At 40.9% G+C, this 20,896-nt stretch overlaps 2 protein-coding genes across 3 annotated transcripts; one reads left to right on the plus strand and one right to left on the minus strand.

Moving 5' to 3' along the window:
- Nucleotides 1-528: 528 nt before the first annotated feature.
- On the minus strand, nt 529-5,974 carry rnf215 (ring finger protein 215). The gene is made up of 10 exons (XM_070963732.1): nt 5,618-5,974; nt 5,026-5,178; nt 4,859-4,930; nt 4,658-4,743; nt 3,644-3,698; nt 3,419-3,523; nt 2,785-2,901; nt 2,304-2,447; nt 2,069-2,171; nt 529-1,542 (listed from the first exon to the last, which is right to left on the minus strand). Exons 1-10 carry the CDS (start codon nt 5,849-5,851, stop codon nt 1,520-1,522), a joined length of 1,092 nt encoding a protein of 363 aa, XP_070819833.1. The 5' UTR covers nt 5,852-5,974; the 3' UTR covers nt 529-1,519.
- LOC139332046 (SEC14-like protein 2) lies at nt 5,599-19,655 on the plus strand. Of its 2 annotated transcripts, XM_070963731.1 has the most exons (13): nt 5,599-5,977; nt 6,905-6,960; nt 8,751-8,826; nt 12,432-12,475; nt 13,259-13,321; nt 13,461-13,649; nt 13,797-13,892; nt 14,029-14,089; nt 14,245-14,328; nt 14,455-14,561; nt 17,267-17,406; nt 17,708-17,877; nt 17,982-19,655. In XM_070963731.1, the coding sequence occupies exons 2-13, from the start codon at nt 6,907-6,909 to the stop codon at nt 18,131-18,133; spliced, it is 1,236 nt and encodes a 411-aa protein (XP_070819832.1). In that variant the 5' UTR covers nt 5,599-5,977; nt 6,905-6,906; the 3' UTR covers nt 18,134-19,655. The 2 variants fall into 2 exon arrangements, with proteins under 2 accessions (XP_070819832.1, XP_070819831.1); XM_070963730.1 differs by lacking the exon at nt 5,599-5,977 and having other exon boundaries at nt 6,774-6,960.
- The last annotated feature ends 1,241 nt before the right edge of the window (nt 19,656-20,896 follow it).

Below are 20,896 nucleotides of genomic sequence, written 5' to 3' on the forward strand. Positions count from 1 at the left end.
ACAAAATGCCAGAATCACATGGATTTGACTTTTTTTTCCTTTCACAGTAAAATGTGTTGGAGATGCTGCAGAGTATGACTGCACAGAAAAGGCTAAAATTATGATCACAATTATTTTCTTCAGTGTTGAGATGATAGTTATTTATCTTCACCCACCTTTGGTAAGTTAACTATTTCACTGCGCTGCAACATTTGACAAAAAAATGACCCCTAATTTCACACTGTAGTATTGAATTTTATTTTGGCTACAACTTTCTAAACAAACGAGATATCATTTGTTACTTAGTGCACGTTAAAGGTGTAGTAGGTGGATTGTTTGGACAGAGCCAGGCTCGCCGATGCCCCGTTTACAGTCACACTAATTGGCTGCTGGCTGCAACTTCACGTTAGCATGCAGACATGAGTGGTATCGTCTCCTCTGTGTTTTTAATGTAGTTGTCACTGCACCAGATTAAGTAAGATTAGTAATTGCACTTATTACCCAGATTCCCTGTGCAGCCGTACATTGGAGGAGTAAGTAGACATATCATACATGATTTGAGGTTTGGACAGTTTTTTTCTGTTCGAGTCTGCTGTCAGAAACAGATTTTGACTTCTTCACACAGACCTTCTAAAAGGAAGAAAGCACATAAAAATGATCAGAGGGTGGAAGTCCAACAGAGCGGCAGCCTCGACTAGATATCTACCAACCTACCTGTTCAACATCTCTATCACTAATCGTCAAAAGCAGTGTAACTGCAGCTGAATTAGCTACTGTAACATACACAACTCAAGTTTCAAAGCAGAATTCAGGAAGTGTGTTTGTGGCTCGGGTTTTCACTCTGCAGTTAAGTCATAAGGCATGTTAAGGACAAGTGCAAACATTTTTCCACATGTGCTACTGACTGTAGCACAGTTACTTCTGGACTACAACTACAGAACCTCTACAACTAACATTTAATAGCAAAGTGTGAGTTTGGACACTACATGAGTCACATTTAAATTCTGTTACTCCACCTGATAAGTGGATTATTGACATCATTTGGACCGCAATGCTTTAAACCATGAAGCATTGAATGTCCGTGCAGAAACTACTGTCAGCTACGGTATTGTTGCTCAGCTGTTTGCACCAACACAGAGCAGAGGGTGTTTGTGTGAAGAGTCACATCTTCACTGCCATATATCACACATACAAATATTACCACAGTTGTACAGTAACATGATCCCAGGAAGAAGTACTGTTCACACATAACAGTACTGCTGTACAGTACTTCATAGTATAGTGAGTACCCTACCACCGTATGTCTGTGAGACCTGCAGCATCCACTCGAAGGTCAGACGTCAAAATCAGATTGCTCCACTGCCCAGGCGGCTCACCAGCTGCTGTGAGAAGTGTCTGTTTGCTTCCACAGTCCATCACTGGATGGAGGAAGCGTGAGGTCAGTTTAAAAAAAAGAAAAAAAAAGGCTACCGGAGTGCCACCAAGGAAGAGATGAAACTTGATTCCCAGAGCTGCTGCAGCAGAAGAGGTGAGATGACTGTTAACTGTCTTTGCAGACGCTGCCTGGGGAGGGTTGAAGAAGAGAAACACAGTTGAGTTGAGAGCTGAAATACTGATTGTGCACATGCAAACAGCCAATTTAAATTTAATTAAAATTGAAGTGATAATGAAAATAAATGGTAGTTCAACCCCATTTTAATTTCAGGACTTTTACCTGGAAATAAAAGGAAAAGCAAAAACTCTTCCCTGCCATGCAGCTTAGTTCAACACAAGAAAACTTCATTTTAAAACTAAAGCTAGTGAGCGTGTACTGTTACACTGCTAACGCTAATGAGCATCTCTCCTAAATAGCACTGAAGTGAAATGATGGTTATCTATGACAAATCTATTAGCATGAAAATGAAATAACTGAAAATTGGTAAAAAAACAAAACAAAAAAAAGTCAACTATGGGGAGCTTCAACACAGAACTGCTGATTTTGGCATTTAGAGAGTAGTGTGAAGGACCAATGGTACGGTTGCTGAACCTGCACACGCCAAACCAAAGATGTGTTTGTACAGCTGTGCTGGATGCTGTGATGTGAACTCACTGAGGATGCTGCGTTTACACAGAGGACAGGTGTGCTGCAGCAGCAGCCAGGGGTCGACACAATCTCTGTGGTACTCATGAAGACACGGCAGCACCCGCAGACACTGAGACAACAAGAAGACGCAACACACCCACAGCTTATATCAAATCACTGCAGAATCACCCGTCTCCGAGCCTTTTCGACATCTTAAAATATCAACTGAGTCTACATCAGGAGTGTAGGAGTGTTGGCTGACCTGGTTGTTGTTGAACGGCTCCAGACAGACGGCACAGTTGTCCGTCTCCACCGGCTGGGACGGGTCACACCACGGTTTGGGCTGACGATATGTTTTGGTCTTCAGGGACGACATTCTCTTCAGAACATCCTGTTTAGGAAGGAGCTGAGGAAAACAACACAGCAGAACATCACATGGCGTTTCATCAACGCAGCAGAACATCACATGGCGTTTTATCTAGTGACCTCAGTGCACTTTGCCTTTGGCCTTTGCCAAATCTGTGCGTGAACGCAATAACAATACAGCCATAGCGTGTCGAGTACGGAACAACCAGTCTGCTTGTTCCAACAGTTCACTGGTGCAACAGTATATCACAGCTACAAAGAGTGACGTATTTTGATGTACCTGAAAAATACTGTAAGTATCTGTGGAAACGATCTGCCAATGATGGTGTAAAACTGCTTAACAAAACCAAAGAATAACCCGTGATCATTTCCTCTACCTCCAAGTCATCGTTCAGCTGGTGGTCCTGGTACTGCCAGCGAGCCTGGACGATGACTCCAGTGCTGAGGATCAGAGCCACCAGGAGGACGGTGTCCCACAGCTGCTGCAGGTACTTCTGCAGACACAGAGCGAGGAGCAGCACTTCACCATGTGGCTCCTTTACTGTTCCTCTAAATAACACTCTGTTCATCCGTCTGGGACACACCACACCTCAGAACATGCCTCCATTTGTGCTGCAGATTGTTTATATCTTGATTTTTGCGAGATTTTCTTGAGCATTTTACTTTAAGAATGAAAATGAACTTTGATAAATGACCAAATTAAAATAATTAAAGTGAAGTTTTGTTTGTTTATGGCTAAAAGAGTGATTTTGTGAGAATGAGGAGCAGGCTCCAGAGGTCTGGTAAACCTGTAGTCTTCAACCAGAACAGTCGCCGACTCAAGTGACTCACTCCTGGCACTTAATCAGATTTCATCAGAGGCTTTAAAAAGATTTTTTTTCTCATATGCAGCAGCACTCCTCAACACCTGTAAACAGGCTTTGGTGTGTAAAATCGAGTTCCCCATGTGATACAGCAGCTTTAAGAAAACATGTTAGGAGGACTGATGATGTGTTCACTCTGCTCCCCCACCTGAACCTGAGAGTTGGTCTCTCCTGTGCAGATGACCCCCTGCCACTCTCCATAGCGACCCCCTCTCGATCGACCGCAGCTGGACCACAGCGTGAGCGTGGCTCCCTGCCCGAACACACAGCAGCAAGCTCTCACTGTCAGCTCTGCCTGTCATCTGTTCACTGACCACTGGAGGGTGCTAACTACTGAGAAACACACTGTCAGCTGATAGAGTGAGGGGCTCACCAGGTTGTCCTGCAGAATGGTCTTGTATGTGATTTTTGCTGTCGCTTGAAGACCCCTGTAGAGAGCAAACTGCCATTTAGTACAAATGAAGATCCTCCATCTCTTTAGACATACACTAACCTGACTGCTGTGAGTAACTAAGTTATGTGTTTGTGGACGGAGGACAGTTGTTTTGGACCAATCAGCAACCTAAGAGGAAGTGGCAGCTACAGGTGGGCGTCATTTTCACTTGAAAACAACACCCTTAAGAGGCTAGCACAGATGCTATTGCAGCACTGGAGAGGATCATTTCAGTGAGAGAAGAGCAAAGGACGACACTGAAGGCTTTTCTCCTGACTGTGGAAAGAGTCCTACTACAAACATCATGCAGGTCGCTGATCTGATTGGCTGAACTTGGCCTATGATAGACAGATGGTTCATTCAATCACCTGCCAAGTATTTTTTGAAAGTGCCTGCCCTGACAGTGCCACTAAATAGTATTTTAAAAATTCTGGAATTTGGTAGCGATTGGTGTTTTTCAGATTGATCTGCACAGTTAATTTAGTGTAAGAGGAAAGCTTCTTTTCCCCACCTTTAAACATGTGGTTCAGTCTGTGGCCAATGTGCAGAATCAAGACAGAGAAAAATAAAAATTAGATGAAGGTGTGTAGCAGCCATCAGACTGGATGGACTGATTAATAATAATATTTTATCAAGTTATGATTAGTTTGATTTTGGCTTTCATGTGGTCGTTTATCATTTGACAATGTTCAACACTTGTGCTAATACAACTGACCTTAATATGTACACAACTCAGAAAGTATTTGTTCAGTACACAGTTTTGCCTTAAACTGGTTAGAGTTGATTTACTACTATGGATGACTTGTATGCATCTCAAAGCACTGTCTGATTTTCCTGCCACAGACTGAGGAAGCACTCACAGGACACGCTCGTGATATTAACTTCTTTGTTATGCATATAAGGAGGGTATGTTTCCATTTTGGCAGTATCTGTGCAAAACAACATGCTCTGTACCTGAGCAGAGCTCCGATCAGCTTGGTGACATTTTCAGACGTCTGGATCACAATGATGGGCTTGGAAAGCACCTGAGAGAGATCCATCTATGACAGAAGAGGCAGATTTTTAGATGATGAATATGACCTGGACGAAGCCTCTTTCAAACTTTGACTTTCAGGACATGGGGTCCAGGCGAAGGCTGTGTTGGTGCAGATTTACCTCACTGACTGTGTTTTGGTTGAGAGCCAGAATGATCAGTGCAGACGCTCCGAGGACCAATGCGCGCTTCATCTTTAACAGAGAGGATGCATGTTTAGTTTAGTGTGTAAGTTCATACCTGCATGAACAAAATCCACTACACATTCAGGGGAAAGTGAACTCCTCACTTTATTGACCATCGCATCAGCGAAGGACTCCTGGTTTCCAGTGGAGGCCTTGCTGTCGTCCATCTCCACAGGCACCACCCCGATCCACGGCTCCTGCTCTTTGGTGTCGTCCTCGCTTTGTCCTCCACTCACCTGCATCTCTCCATCCTGAACCTGAGGACAGAAACAGGCTGAACGTTTGTACCGCAGGCTGGAAATGATCATACTGTGAGACAAAACCTCTTTAAAAATGAGGTGGCCTCTCAGCGAGCGGTGGGTCAGTGTGGGCTGACAGCTCAAAGCCTCCCTGCAGATGCTCCGGTGAAGCTGACATGCTCAGGGAAAGATATACTGAAAGAACATCTGATATTATAAATGTTTCCTATCTCACATACCTGTTCACCCTCCCTGCATCTCATGCAGATATCTACAGTTACTGTGATATTAGTACAGTTTTTTCTAAAATGGTTGACAGGAGTACTTACATTCAACCTTTCTTCATCCATTCATTATTTTAGGTTTTGGATTACTACCAAATTCGCTTTCATATGAACGGTCCTGAACAATAATTGTGCAATTTCCGACACAAATCACGCCCCTCTCATCGACTCACCAGGACCAGCTCTCCCTCCAGCTCTTCTTTGTCCTGGTCCCGGTGCTCGGAGCTCCTGCTGCCCTTGCTGGATTCCACCACCTCCCCTTGGAGCAGAGCGCTGACGCCGGGCCGCTGCTCCAGGAAAACCTCCACCAGAGCGACCTGCTCAGCCGCGACCAGCAGCCCCGGCCACCGCAGCAGGAGCAGCGGTAACATCGGCCAGAGGCAGCACCAGCAGCGGGCTGAAGCCATGGCCCGAAGCAGCGCAGAGCGAAGACACAGCTGCACACACCGAATCACCTGTTACCCCGCATTTTGCAGAAGCTGCTAGCGTTTTTCGTTCGCCAGTTAGCAAAACCCTCGAAAAACGTAAACAAGGTAAAACAGCTTCCGGTTTCGACCGGAAGAAGCGAGAGGATTATGATCTTGTATGCAACGCTGCTAACCTGTAGGGACTTCGAGATGAATCACCACCAGAAATTAAATAGACAAAGTTGTAGTTGTTTTAGCTAACTATACACACTACCAAGATTAAAATAAAATAAACTATAGCTTAAATTCTTCTGTTAACTGAGTGTTACAGTTTTTTGACCGTTGGGGTTATCAACCAGAGACGGATGGAGCAAACAGAGAGAGTGGCTTTCCGTACTTCCTTCTTCGCTTTAAAGCCACTGCTCAGATCCACTACTTGTACTGCTGGAGTGTTTTATAAAGCCTGCAGACCAATCACTTTTGTTACATTAAGAAATTGGTTGTCATTGTAGTAGTCCGATATTTTGCCTGAAAGCGAAAAATCATGTGCTTGTGTGTTCGAGATTTTCGGATTACTACCAAATATTGTATATTGTACTTAATTGGGGATTAATGAAGCCCATGAAGTCTATAACACTGACACAACACCTCTTTATTTTTCATAAATATTGGTTAAAGCCTGTTGAAATGACGACGCTGATAAGAATATACGTCAGACGGGGGCGGGACTTGTCCTCTCTGTGGTTTCTCCTTCGTGTCGCGAGTAGTCCTCTTGTTATTTGTGATATCTTTGGCCGAGTCAGCTGGTAGGACTGGATCTTGAACAGGCGGTGCGACCGTCGTGTTTACATTTTTCTGGCCCTGCTCGTCTGTTCACCTGCAGGCATCTGACAGCAAGGATAACAGGAAACTGAAGCCGCGAATGAGCATCACGGGGAGGCGTCAGAGACAGAAATCCGCCTGTCACGGTCACTGACGGTGCCATTTCTCTTTCTGTCTGCCTCATTTGACTTTGAAGCAGCTTTGTCTGTGTTTTACATCTTGTGGTCGCAGGGATGAGCGGAAGAGTAGGAGACCTAAGTCCTAAACAGGCTGAAGCACTGGAGCAGGTAAGTTTTGTTACATGATAATTAGAACAATAATTATTCTAATCATAATAATGCTTGTTTAGTAACAATATTGTTCTTTATTTTGTATTATCTCTTTACCATAATTATCTTTCTTCGTGTTGCTATCTTTATTTTCTAATAATCAGACTAGTCTGGGACCAGATTCTGCTATCCCACCCTTTCTAAATGCAAATAATCAATAAATGATCATTTACAAATGTTTTACAGATCAGTTATAAACCATTTTTAAGAACAACTTTTTGTTTTTTCAGGTTATGAAAAATCCCATTGACTGAAAAATGTCTATTCAAATTCCCCACAGCCTAAAGTAAAGTACTTTTTAAAAACATATGTGTATATCTTATTTATTTATTTATTGCCTTCCCAAAAGTTCACCCCCCCCCCCCCCCCCAAAAAAAAAAAAAAGAAAAAAAAAATTGTAGTTATATGACAAAGAAAAGCCTCAAATTGAGTTGCTGGGACCAGCAAATATTTTGCAGTTTTGCATGGAATATGACTAAAACCATGGGTATAAATGTTTCAGCTCTGAACTGTCACCTGTTCTTCTTAATGCCCTATAACTGATCTATAAAGCATTTGTAAAAACATTTTGACCATTCGTTACAAAAAATTGTAACCTTTGCAAAGCGAGCCCTCTCAGAAAAATGTACCAACAAGCACCACTGAGAAGTCGGGGGAGAAGAAATAAATCATATTTAAATTTTACAAGTGACAGAATTCAACATAATATCTTTAGATTTTTTATTATGTCCGACCAACAGTCCAAACCCCAAAGATATTATAGTTTACTACAATATTGAAAAGTAGAAAAGCAGCAAATCCTCAAGAGGTTTGAACCAGGCATGTTTTGGCACTTTTGCTTGGTAAACGGTTTAGATGATTAGCTGATAATCAAAATTGTTGCTGATGCTCAAAGTTATATTATTCTAATAAAAAGATTCTACAATTTACTGTCAATCAAAGCTGAGAAAGCAAAGGACAGTGTCCCTGAGACAGTGATAGAATTTTGGTGAATAAAGCTATGACTCACTTATAATCTCTGTGCATGCGTGCATTTATTCATTTTGTTTTATTTAATTTTTCGTGGTTTTTGATTGAAGATGAAAACACAGCCTCATCTCAACGTCTCAGTGTCATCGATCATGAAATGCGACTAAATTGTCAGCGTTTGTGCCACTTTTTATTTAGACCATTTTAAGTTTGTTTCTTCCAGTTTGGTGTGAAAGAACTTAACCCCACCCAACACCTTTGGGACAAACTGAAGTACTGACTGAGACCAGGGCTTTGCTGCACAACATCTCAATATTGCTCAAGTTTGAATATTTGCAGTTTTTCTTCATATTCTAGGACAGCAAACATGATATCTTCGAGTTTCTGACTGTTGGTACAACAAATCAAGCAGTGTATTTACATTGTAACTTGCAAATGAATCATTTTGTCAAGAGAAAATAAAGATGATTGTCCTTGAGTGTCCACATATTTTTGGCCATGTAGTGTAGTTGAAACCTAAAATGTCTGCATGCAAGCAGGTCTTGGCTGTTTGTTTACAGACATCCACTGTTGAACATTGCCATTTAAGTGTGTAATATAACTAGTCTTAAGTAATTAGGAAATGAAACCTACTAATCTGAAATGAATGAGTGAAACTTTAAATGCCTTGAAACAAAGAAAAGGACTGTGTTCCTCAAGATGGATCAGAACTGTACCAACGATTTCCCTGAAAACTTCTCAATCACATGTCTCCTCTTCTCTTCTTCCTCTGGCTACAGTTTCGAGAAAGGATACAAGACATTCTTCCTCAACTTCCTGCGCAACATGACCATTTCCTGTTACGTTGGCTCAGGGGTGAGTTGAAAATCATGAGGCACCTGCTGGGTTTTCCTGACCACAGCTTGCATCCACAGAAAAACCTCTCCCATAATCCTCTCCATTGTGGTAAATTCAGGATTATTTGCCTGTAATAATGTGTATTCACAGGGAGAAATCTGAAGATGCTGTTGTACTTCTGACATAAGCAGAAGCTGCAGTGGTTTATTACATGAAAGGATGTGATGCAACACATGTAAACACCCCCTACTTGCAGGAATTGAGAAAGAGATTCACATGGTTTTCTCACCTGAACACAAACCACATCTGAAAAACCAAGCCTGCTACAGCAGTGACCAAACCAAGCCAGTAAGATGCTTTTCTTTTCACTTTTCAAACTGAATTCAACCGATTCCTGGGCTCTGATTTTCCTTGCATAGCTCAACCTATGCAAGCAGGTTATCTGCAGGTCCTGAAAAGTCAGTGAATCCAGTTGTCTCAAAAAGGCCATAAAAGGGGGAAAAAAGTCTTAAATTCAATTTGAGAAGACTCCAAAATGTTGTTGCATTTCATTTTGGGCTGTCAGGAGATGTAAAATAAACAAAAAGCGGGATGTTTGCCACAGTGGATTGTGCAGGAGGCGGCCACTAGCTCATCATTTCATAATATCCAAGTGTCAGTATTAGCAGAAATGTGTAATCGCTTAATCCATCAATCCATGTCTGCTGGTTATCCATGTCCAGATTGCATTAGTTTAATTAATTGCATCAATAGGAAATATTGGTATAAATTGCCAGGAAGTACTGAAAGAAATGGGATGCTTTCATACTTCAGCTAGTACGAACCTTAAAACGGGTATTAAATTGCATTTAATGTGATATCAAAGGGTCTTTAAAAGTCTCAAATTTAACTTGAAAGAAGAAACCCTGGCTGTGGTTGCATGTTCAGACCCTCGAGGAAATATCATTGATTAAAGGAGCCCCTGTGCCGATTGGCTCTGAAGCAGAGGTCCAGCACTCTGTGTATCAGCCTAATCCAGGGCTAATCGCATTAAAGGTGCACTACGATGGACGGCAGCCCGTCTGCCAGGAGACACTCTGCTGCTGTGTTTCTGTTGCTGCAAGTTCCCTCCAAAGTCGTTTCATAACAAGGATTGTGAGTGGCAGTGGAGGCGTATTGTCCTCTCTAATGACCTAAATGAACATGGCCATTGTGAAACGTCTCTGAGAAAGGTCAGCGTCACAGCTCCAAACACAGACAATGAGAGTCTGTTTAGCCAATGTACGCTCCCCTTCAACGCAAATGTAAAAATGACTCCCATTCAAGCTGTGGGGATAGCTCAGTCCAGTTCACTGATTTGAAGCAAACAGCCTGTGGTATCACACAGTGAGCACTAATGATTGGTCTTTTAATAGAATCAGAGAACAGAGCGAACCTTGGCTCAAAATGAAAGTTTAATTTAATATATCAGTTGATATACCAAGAAAATGGAGCTGCTTGGATGAATAAGCCATATTCCTTTTAATGTTGTTAGTGAAACAATGAATATCAACTCATTAAATTGTGTGATAGATCCAGTTAGACGCGGCTTCTCCCATGTGACAGAAGGCGAATCCTGTACTGGAGGCCAACGACCCTCATCCTCCAACTAACACATGTTTTCTGCCTCCACATGACTCACACTCGAGCTGGGAGTATACAGTATTTATCTCTGAGGAGCTCCACCTTAAGAGATAAAGGCGCCAGGGTAAATGACACAGTTCAGTCTGTGACTTAATGCTGGCATATCACTTATTATACTGGGTTCTACATTTTGTACCGGAGCTCTAAACACAGATGTCCAGTTTTAGTCACAAGATGACTGTTTCTGGACACCATGGTCACATGCATGTGACTGACTTGTGATGACAAAAAATGCTCCTTATATTCTGTCCACAGGTTATATTAAAGGGATTTAGCTGTTTTAGCTTTTTTTTAGCTACCTATAGGGCATTAAAAGATACTTGCATTACAGGGTGATGATTTAAAAGACTGTGACGTGGTCACAAAGTCCCTCCAAGTTTCATCATACTTGGATCAGTGCCGTGTGAGATTTTTACGCCTATTTAAGGTGGTATCTTCAATTGCCATCAGATAATGAGCTGAATGGGTTGTCCTCGTACCCTGAGCCTCTGTCACGGCTTAAGGTAGTATTATTTCAGGTCATGAACTATCTGTACTTGGACAGTGTTCTGAGGAGGGTCTGATATCTCCTTAAAAACAAAGAAATATCTTGTACACACTAGAGGATACACATCCAGCAGGGGATCGACCCTTCTAGCATCCAGCACTGTGTATATTATTAGTAAAAAGCTGCTGTTATCCAGCAAGGTAAGGCAAGCAAAGCATAACACTTATTAATGATTCAAAATAATACATGGCCCAGTCATGTGCCAGAACCTGCTTTGTGCCTTTGTAATTTTAAGTCTCTTTATGTCCTAGTTAAGGTGCCAGCATGGAGCATTAGGTACAATGTAATCCACTGCTGGAGTAAGTTGTTAGTCTCGCCTCGTGGAAACAGCACCATTATGCTTTTCCTCCGGGCTGTCAGTAGCACAGCTAATCACCTTAGATTTAGAGTATTAGACTGTGGACTGGGTGTCAACTCTGTTCTCAATCAGTCACACTGACACAGTGGTTTTAATACTGACCATCTTATATAAATGTATCCCCAGAGGGCATCAGTGAAAAGTTTACAGTTAAAGAGGTTCTTTTATATGTGTGTTCTTGGTGTTTTTAACATTCCCTAAATGCATTTTCCTCGGTGTCATTTGTGGACGGAACGGAAACTTTTAAACACCCCTTGTATAATTGTGGGGATTTTGTTTTTTTCACATGACTACATTTTAGTCATCTTCTGGTTGTTTCCATAGAAACATATTTTGTTGGTTGTCTAACATTTTATTAGAATGTTTTTAACACTATTTAGTAAAAAAGTGTCCTTCTTGGACCAAAGATGTTCAAACTGCTATAACAATGTGCTTCAGAACCTTCCAGAGCCTTCGAAAACTTGCTCGTATTTTTTGTTGTTAGTGTTTCCTCTTTATTACAGATTTAGACACAGCAAGAGGTCAGGCAGATTTGATCATGTAAAATCTCTCCAACACCTCTTCCTCTTCTTTACTCACTGAGCGACTGACCTTTTTTAGTGCTTTATAAGAGGTTAAAGATGTGCTGTTATTACATAAGTTATTGCATGTCGAACACAGCTTGTGTTTGCAGGTTGTAGTTAATCATTATAATGGTTCAGGTTTACAGTTCAGTTTTACTTGTTCTTATACAGTCAAATAACTTTGAATGAGACAATCAAAGTTGTAAACATGACTTTAATTCATACACTTTCTAATATCATCAATTGTGAAGCTGCTTGTTTTATATAGCTTTTCTTTGACTTATTGTCTACTGTAAGTTTGAACACTTTATTCTCATTTTGTATATTTTCTTCTTTGTCTTTTTTATTTCCCTCCCTCATTTCCTCCTTCTATAAGGTGTTTTGAAAAGTGCTGTATAAATAAAGTTTGCTTGCTTGCTATACAAATCATAATGAAATATTTCAAATTTAATGCAACATCCTTCTTCTCTGTGCTTTTCTTACTCTATTTCAGCCAGGAACTTCAATGTCCAGAAATCTGAGGCCATGCTGCGAAAGGTAACATGTTCAGCTCCTCTCTTGAGTAGAACAGAAGATTTTTTCAGTACCTGCATGTGTCACACTCTTGCAGAAATGCAGGACGGGACAAATCACGTACTGAATTGGACGCTGAGCTACAACCACGATGCCTTCTTGTTCTGTGGCTAATTAGTGTTAGTGTAGCACCAGCACAGACTGTTGAGCCCATAAGCTCAGGAGTGGCTGCAGATTAGACAGGACCTGTGTGGTAACAGATCGCTGTGGGGAAACTGAGTCATCACGGAAGATAAGATATAGATTAAAGGGATTAAATGAGTTAGAACCACTTAAAGCTGCATGAACTGATTTTTGTCCACTAGGGGGCAGAAAAAAACACACTGACAGACACACAGCCCTGACATACTGATGTCTAGCTGGGTTGTTAATCACACTACCCTGTCTTTCAATAACACATCTACCAGTAAGCCAAACTTAATGTTAGATGCTAATGGTGTGTCCATTATTTCTTGCCTCAGTGACGTCTAGAAATGATCGTCATCTTGAAATAAACTGTTTCATCTTAAATCTATCATATGTTGGCAGGCATGTGTGCCCGCAGGGGTACATAACTGATCCCCTTCCTGCTGAGCAGGCAGGTTTTACATCATCTACTGTCTGAAACCTATTAAGCCACTTAAATCACTACATTGAACTTGTACGAGTGGTCTGTCACCAAGAAAGTAACACAAAAAAGTTTTCATTAGACCTACTTACCTTATATTAATAATTACATGATCAACACGCATCCATCTTTTCTTGCAGCATTTGGAGTTCAGGAAACAGATGAAAGTAGACATGATACTCACCGACTGGCGTCCACCAGAGGTAAAGGCCTTAGAAATCATAATTCACTGTAGGCTCAGTCCACTTTAACAGTAATCAAATAAATTCCCTCCTGACAAATATTCCTGTGCATGACTGACAAGACCAGAGGTATGACTGTTAAAATGGCCACTGTTTGCAGGTGATAGAGAAGTATCTGTCAGGAGGGATGTGTGGTCATGATCGCGAGGGCAGTCCAATTTGGTATGATGTCATCGGACCTGTAGATCCCAAAGGCCTCTTCCTGTCTGCCTCCAAGCAAGACTTCATCAAGTCCAAGATCAGAGACTGTGAGATGCTGCAGAGGGAGTGTAACCTGCAGTCACAGAGGGTGAGAGCAGAGACGTAGACACTATCAGGACGGAAATCTGGTGGTCCTGTTCACTTAATACTAACATATCCTCTTCACCTCTTTATTTGTAATTTTATAGTTTCACAGATTAAATGTTCTTGTCTTCCTGTCACTGTTTTCATCCAGCTTGGGAGGAACGTGGAGTCAATCACCATGATCTACGATGTTGAAGGTCTGGGTCTGAAACACTTATGGAAGCCTGCTATAGAAACATATGGAGAGGTACACACATAGACACACAGATATACACACACACGCACACAGTGTAAACATAGACCTCACAAAGTTAAGACATGAGTCAGACTATTAGGTTGGTCGACATCTCCAAATACAGCATCATGTTCCTCTGTGTCACCAGATCCTCCAGATGTTTGAAGACAACTACCCAGAAGGCCTGAAAAGGCTGTTTGTCATTAAAGGTGAGTTAGTCCTTCCTCTAACTGAAGGGAGTTATTTATTGATTCCACCTGCCTTTCCATATTCATCTTTTTCATCATCATATCCTGCTTTTGAAGAAAGTTTCCATTATTGCTGGTTAATCTTTGGTTGACACCTTAAAGTTTTTCCCCTGCAGCCCCCAAACTCTTCCCTGTGGCCTACAACCTCGTCAAGCACTTTCTGAGTGAGAACACAAGACAAAAGATCAATATCCTTGGAGGTGAGACACTGCACATCACTGCATCTTATTTTAGAGAATATTTCCCCCAAATACCAAATTCACTCCCATCAATCACGCCTCCTCTCTCCTGATGAAATGACTGTTGTTGATTCTCTGCTCTGACAGCTAACTGGCAGGAGGTTTTACTGAAGTACATCGATGCAGAGGAGCTGCCAGTGATATATGGGGGGAAAATGACGGATCCTGATGGAGATCCTCGCTGTCGGACCAGGGTGAGTCAGTGAATCAGCAACTGCCCACCCATGGGTGCTGTGTTTTTGGTACTAAGGTGGGCTGATGATGAGATGGAAGAGACAAAAACCTGTTGCAGATGACACATGCATGTGTGTCATCTGACGTTATTACCCTTCACACACAAAAACTAATGAAAAAACGGAAGTTGTTTGGAGGAATATGAGGCAACTTTAATTTTCACAACTGTCAGTACCAACAGTCCTGCAACAGATACTACAAGTCTGACTCCAGCAACAGCTGATCAGCCCCCCTTTACAATCAGACCTGCTATGGTCTGCTTGCTTTGGGCTTTCATATATATCCACTCTGTTTTCATAGACCTGCACTGTAGTTCTTTCACTTGTTTGCATCCTGTGCTAATTTAATTTGGCAGCTTACAGCTTTGCTTTGGTGACACACTGGCTGGATGTTAAGCACACACTGCATTTGACTGGCAAACTATGTTTATGTGAGCTCCCCTCCCACCAGTTTTTCCAGTTTGCCACGACCAAGCAGAAAAGAAAGAATTTACCTAAAGAGGACTAATCCATTGTCACATTCTGGCTCCAAACTAAACTCAGTGGATGAGATGTTTTCTGAAACACTGGATCATAAAAGTGTTAACGCTGCTAGCATTGGCCCAGCAAGGATCCCATCACACATGAATGAGTCAGTTTGATCACAGCGGGTCAATGACAATGCAAAGACTGTTCTGGACTGGCTGTCCATAGCAGAATTAATCAGTACACATGCACACATGCCGAGTACAGTTTCTCTCTGCCATACATTTACCAATACAACAAGGAACTGATGCAAAAAGTGTGTGAGTTGTGGGTTGCATTGAACATATGGTGTGCAACAGTATATGGATTCCAACGGGTAATATTTGCAGACAATTCGCAGGAAATTGCAAATGTGAATTGCTTAATTCTAGAGTCTAGAAAAACTCACTTCATCCCCGCTGCAATCCTGCCCCACTTCGTAGAAATGGCTTCAGCTGCAGTCAAACCTGAGATGCTTCAGTAGGCAGCGTAGTATCGAGCAACAATTGCAGACAGCAGCTTGAGTAGCAGCACTTCTAGATACGATTCTAGACTGATTCTGCATTTGTTACTGTTTCTGTAGATAAATAATTGGGCCCAGGACACATGAGGAACAGGAAGACAGAAATTCTTTTCGGCTACATTCAAGATTCAAGGAATTGAGATACTCAGCCTCAAACTGTTTTCTTTTTTCTACTTTTTTTTTTTTTAAATACACTTTTTTTTAGTTAGCTAGCTGTGTGTCCTTGACATTGTACTGTATTATTTTGGTTAGGTCGTAGGAACTGAGATCTTATTAAAGGAATAGTTTGACATTTTTAGAATGACGCTTATTTGCTGTCATCCCAAGAGTTAGATAAGAGGATTGATACCACTCTCAAGTCTGTATAGTAAAGCTAAAGCCAGAGACAGCTGGCTGAGCTTAGCATGAAGACTGGAAGCGGGTGGAAACAACTAGCCTGTAAGTCACTCTCAGCGGGCCAAGAAATAGCAGCGCATATTATCTTCTCATAAAACTATTAAACTGAAAACTCTGAACTATTGGACAGGCTAGCTGTTTCCCCTTCTTTCCAGTATTTGTGCTAAGTTAAGTGTATCTCCCAAAATGTCAAACTATCCTTTTAAATATTGGGCATCATTTATGGGCCTGACAGAATGCGCTTATACCATACAATTTTTTGTAAATTGTATGTAAAGAAATCTTTTGGTAGAGTTCAAAGAAACATTGATCCAGTCTCTTCATATCCATTTGTCTGCATCTTTAGGGTTCATTACTGTCGGCTATTATTTAGAGAATCTATTGATTTGCCTATTGTTCGTGAGGTTTTTGACACTTTTCCTCCTTTGGGTCAGATCTTTGCACAATTCATGTCAGAAATCAAAAATGAGGAGATGCCTGATGAAGTTTTGCTCTCATGGACTATAAATGTGTATGTTTTTTTTCTTTTAGTATGCCTTTCTTTCTGCATCTTTTCTGTTTGTCAGTGGCAGTTTCCCAACAATGTTTCTGTTAAGTTTGACATTTCTGCAAGAGTTTTAGAGAAGTGGTTTCAGATCAGTTTGACTTCCCTTATAATAATGCTCATGTCTGAGACAGGTCGTACTGAATATTTCTTGGAATTATTCTTGCTTGAACTGACAGGCTTTTTATATATTTTCTTAATGTGTGTGTGTGTGTGTGTGTGTGTGTGTGTGTGTGTGTGTGTGTGTGTGTGTGTGTGTGTGTGAGTGTGTAAACTGTGTGTGTGTGTGTGTGTGTGTGTGTGTGTGTAAACTGTGTCTGTCATCTGATGTAAATTATGACCCGCTGGATTTAAATGACACCCTGAATTGAACTCATCACCCCTCAATGAGGAAATCACTGCCCTCTGCTGGTTGGTTTGTGCGTGACACTGTACAGAACTGGGAAACTTGGAAACTGGTTGATTGGATTGATATCTATTTTATGAATAAACAGAAAAAATGGAAAAGAGAGAACATTTTTTTCTCCTTTTTGTGCGAAAGATGTAAAATTACAAGCATTCAGACAATGTCACAGAGTCACAGTAAGTGATGTCTTTCGCCTTTTCCTCATTTCTCCTGCCCTCCAGACTTTCAACATTTCATATCCTTAGCTTTTTGACACCCATATCCTCACTATTTGTGCTTGGTCTCGGCTGCAGATAAACCATGTGGGCCCAGTTCCTCCATCCTACTATGTGCGGGACCATGTTAAGGTGGACTACGAGCAGTGCATGTCGGTCAGTCGAGGTTCCACCCAGCAGCTGGACTATGAGATTCTGTTCCCAGGCAGCGTTCTCAGGTCAGCTGGGTGACACGAGTTTTTCACAGTTGCAGCAAAAGGCTATTAAGTCATTTTCAAGCTATTTATCAAACAAACATTTTCTGGTGCCAGCTTCTTAGATGTTGTTGCATTTGCATTTGCATAAAATCTCTGCTCTAGGAGAAACAATTGAAAAATAAGGCAGCCCAATGAATTCATGAAACAGATAGGACTTTTTGCTTTAAATGCCATTTTTTTTTTGTAAATAATGAAAGTTACCGAAAAGGCAGAACAGTAATGTTTAATGAATATAAACATGTTTTTCCTTCCATCTCGATAGGTGGCAGTTTGCCACTGAGAATGCAGACATTGGTTTTGGGGTGTTTCTGAAGGCTAGAAAAGGCGAGTGGAAGAAGGCGGCTCAGATGCACGAAATTGTGCCCAGCCAACGCTACAATGCCCACTTAGTGCCCGAGGACGGATCACTGACCTGTGAACGCCCAGGAGTCTGTGAGTAAGCTGTGAATTCAGCACAGACCAGAAGGATGGATGATGTGTGATCATATCAGTGTGCATATGTACAGTCAGCACTGTGCTCTGTTTGTCCTCCCCAGATGTTCTGAGATTTGACAACACTTACAGCATCTTCCAGGCCAAAAGAATCAGCTTCACCGTCGAGGTCCTGCTTCCTGACCACTTACAATCCCCACAGACCAACGGGGGGTCCAGAAACCATTTGCAAGCTGAGGGCAACAGCCAATCATAACCAAGAAGATGATACAATGTGCCACTTCCACACTGTTAGATCTGTAATGTTTAACCACCACAAGTAAGCACAGCCTGAGAAAGTTTGATTTGAACAGGAAGGACAACGTGCTGCTAAAACACAGGAAAAGTATTTAACCCATGTCAACAAGGTTTGAGCCTTTAATCACCTTTGATGATGACTCATGTGTAGGTCCATTTGGAAATATTTATGAAACATAGAAAATGATAATATGGCCAAAAGGATGTGGGTACTTTTGGTCTGGTTTTTCATGGGCTCAGCCTCTTAGTTCCAAATAGCATAAGTAAGTATTACTGTATATATTGAAAAGGTTGTATGAAGTATTTTTTGGCTGCAGAGGGATCTGTGTCTGAGAAACTGCCTCAAATGTCGTCACTTGGGTCATTGGTGCCTGAGGTGTACAAGTTTGAAAATTAAAAAGATCTGGCTGTCGGACTTAGGAAGAAGTGAGCTTTCCAGGCCTACTGTAACACATAACGCACCCAAACACCCGACCAAACTGTCAGTGGTTGAGTTGCATTTTGGGTAATGAAGGTGCCACATTTGATGAAGAAGAAGAAGAATGTATGAAATAAAGAGTGCTCTTATCCTCATTTACGCACTGACCATTTTTAGTTTTATGTAATGTTTCTCATGTAAAATGTTCTAAATATGCTCCAGGTGAATCAGGTCAGTGCTACCACAGCCAGCTTTAATGGTATGCTGTGTACAATAGGCTGCTACACCTACCAAAGTAGCACAAGAGTGAATTACAACTTTAATCTTCTATGTAGAAAAACAAAGGATAAACATTTTCTATGGATGTTTTTTTTCCATTTATGCAGCAGAAATATTTGCCATGACAATCAACAACAGTGCAAGCATTTCAGTTATATATTTCAGTATTTAAGAACAAGTTTTACTGTTTTCAGACTTACAAAAAAAGAAATCTACCATCTCCTCATCACACATGGAAGCTTAGAGAGTATTTTTAGTTTCTAAAATAAGTCTTATCTATACCTTGCGAAAGCCCTGTTTACATTTGCCACTCAGTGGATGCACCTGTAATGGTTCTTTGTTTCCCCCTTGACATATTTGCAGATAACATTCCTTTAAATATTTATTTCCTCTTTTCTAAGTTATTTCAAGAAAAATGTAAATGGGTTCAACATACAGTATATATGAGGTTTTCTCAAATAGTCAATATTTATTTTAGGCAGGGAGCGTTAATATTAATGTTCACTCATTTGCAATGAATGTAAATGAAAATATATTACTCTCACCAGACTATTACTGAATGTAGATTGTGGTTGATAGCCTGAATGAAGGATTTTAGCATTATTTTCATATTCATATTGCAACAGTACTAAGAGACTTGACTTGTTAAGTTCTGCAGAAACAAAATAAATTGACTGTCATGGACATGCTGTCAAACTGTTGATAAAAACCTTTTCACAGATGATGAAGATGCCATGAACTTGAAACAATTAGAAGAGAATGAATAAATCTATTGACAACACTCAAAGTGCCGACTGAATATTTTGTTTAAATTCTTCCATTTAGAGTTGCAGATTTTCCATGAAATGTCTTTATGTTCACTTGGTTTATCATTATTCACTAGAAAGATTTATTATATTATGGAGATGCTGTTCAAACGACAGGATCATCATTATTCCGTTGAATGCGGCTGGTGAAAACTTACCTTTGTTGTGTTCAGTCACACTTGAAATGTGAATGAACATCAGACATTCTGGCCGCTCTGTCATCAATAAGACATTGGACAGTCATGTGTAGTACAAAGATCATCAAGAGGCATCTTTTCATCATGATGATCTTTTCAGTTGAGCTGTTTTGTATCTAAAATAAATGTTGTGAAGTGAGATAATTAGTGAAAGCCAAGATTTGTAAGACTTGCCATTGTGCCTAATTCATCTTAAATGCCATAAATGGCTGATACACACAGGAAACAGGCTGAAGGAATTTGAGTAATTTCCCAAAATAGACCGCCTGCTCACAAATCAGAATCACAAAGTAACAACTTTTAGCTTCGTCTCAAGTATTTTAAATATGAATGTTGTTCATGATTTATTGGAGTCACACTCTGAGCTGAAAAAGAAAAGTTTTAAAAAAAGCCACATTTTCTAGCAGTCAGTTGATCTTGCGTAACACCACCTGAACACCTGAGAGACACAGGTTGTAACCACCAGAGGGCGACAAAACAATGGCATCTCGTACATTAACAATTAGAGATTGACAGGTTCAGTAAACCAATGCCTTGCTGCAGAATTAATTTATTATCCAATAAGCGTATTGGAGGGAGGAGACCATCTATCAACCGTCTGTTGGATTAATCTTGCTCAGATTTGAAGGGTAGGAGACATATCTCTCCATTATATGTAAGTTCTTATGCTGAAAATGAATATCTAACATGTATTCCTGTTTGCTAAATATCTGAAGTATAATGTTTAGTTTTCAGCAAGTATTTTGCTTGAATTTAATTTCAAGTCGTTGTCGCCGTCGGGTGTGTAACCTTGATTTTCTTCAGCACGTTTCAGTAAGCTAACGTTAGCTAACTTAATTTTAGCTTAGTTAACTGTGATGCCATGCTAACAACGCAGTTGCTTATTGTTAGAAAGCGAAGTTAATGAACGGATAAATGGAAGTACTTTAATGAAGGAAAGGGCAAGCTAGTGAAATAATGCATCATCATGTCGCTAATTAGCGTGACAGCAACAAGCTAACTTTAGTCTCAAAACGTAACAT

The sequence above is a fragment of the Chaetodon trifascialis genome, chromosome 6, assembly GCF_039877785.1.
Source record: "Chaetodon trifascialis isolate fChaTrf1 chromosome 6, fChaTrf1.hap1, whole genome shotgun sequence".
NCBI classification, from domain to species: Eukaryota; Metazoa; Chordata; class Actinopteri; order Chaetodontiformes; family Chaetodontidae; genus Chaetodon; species Chaetodon trifascialis.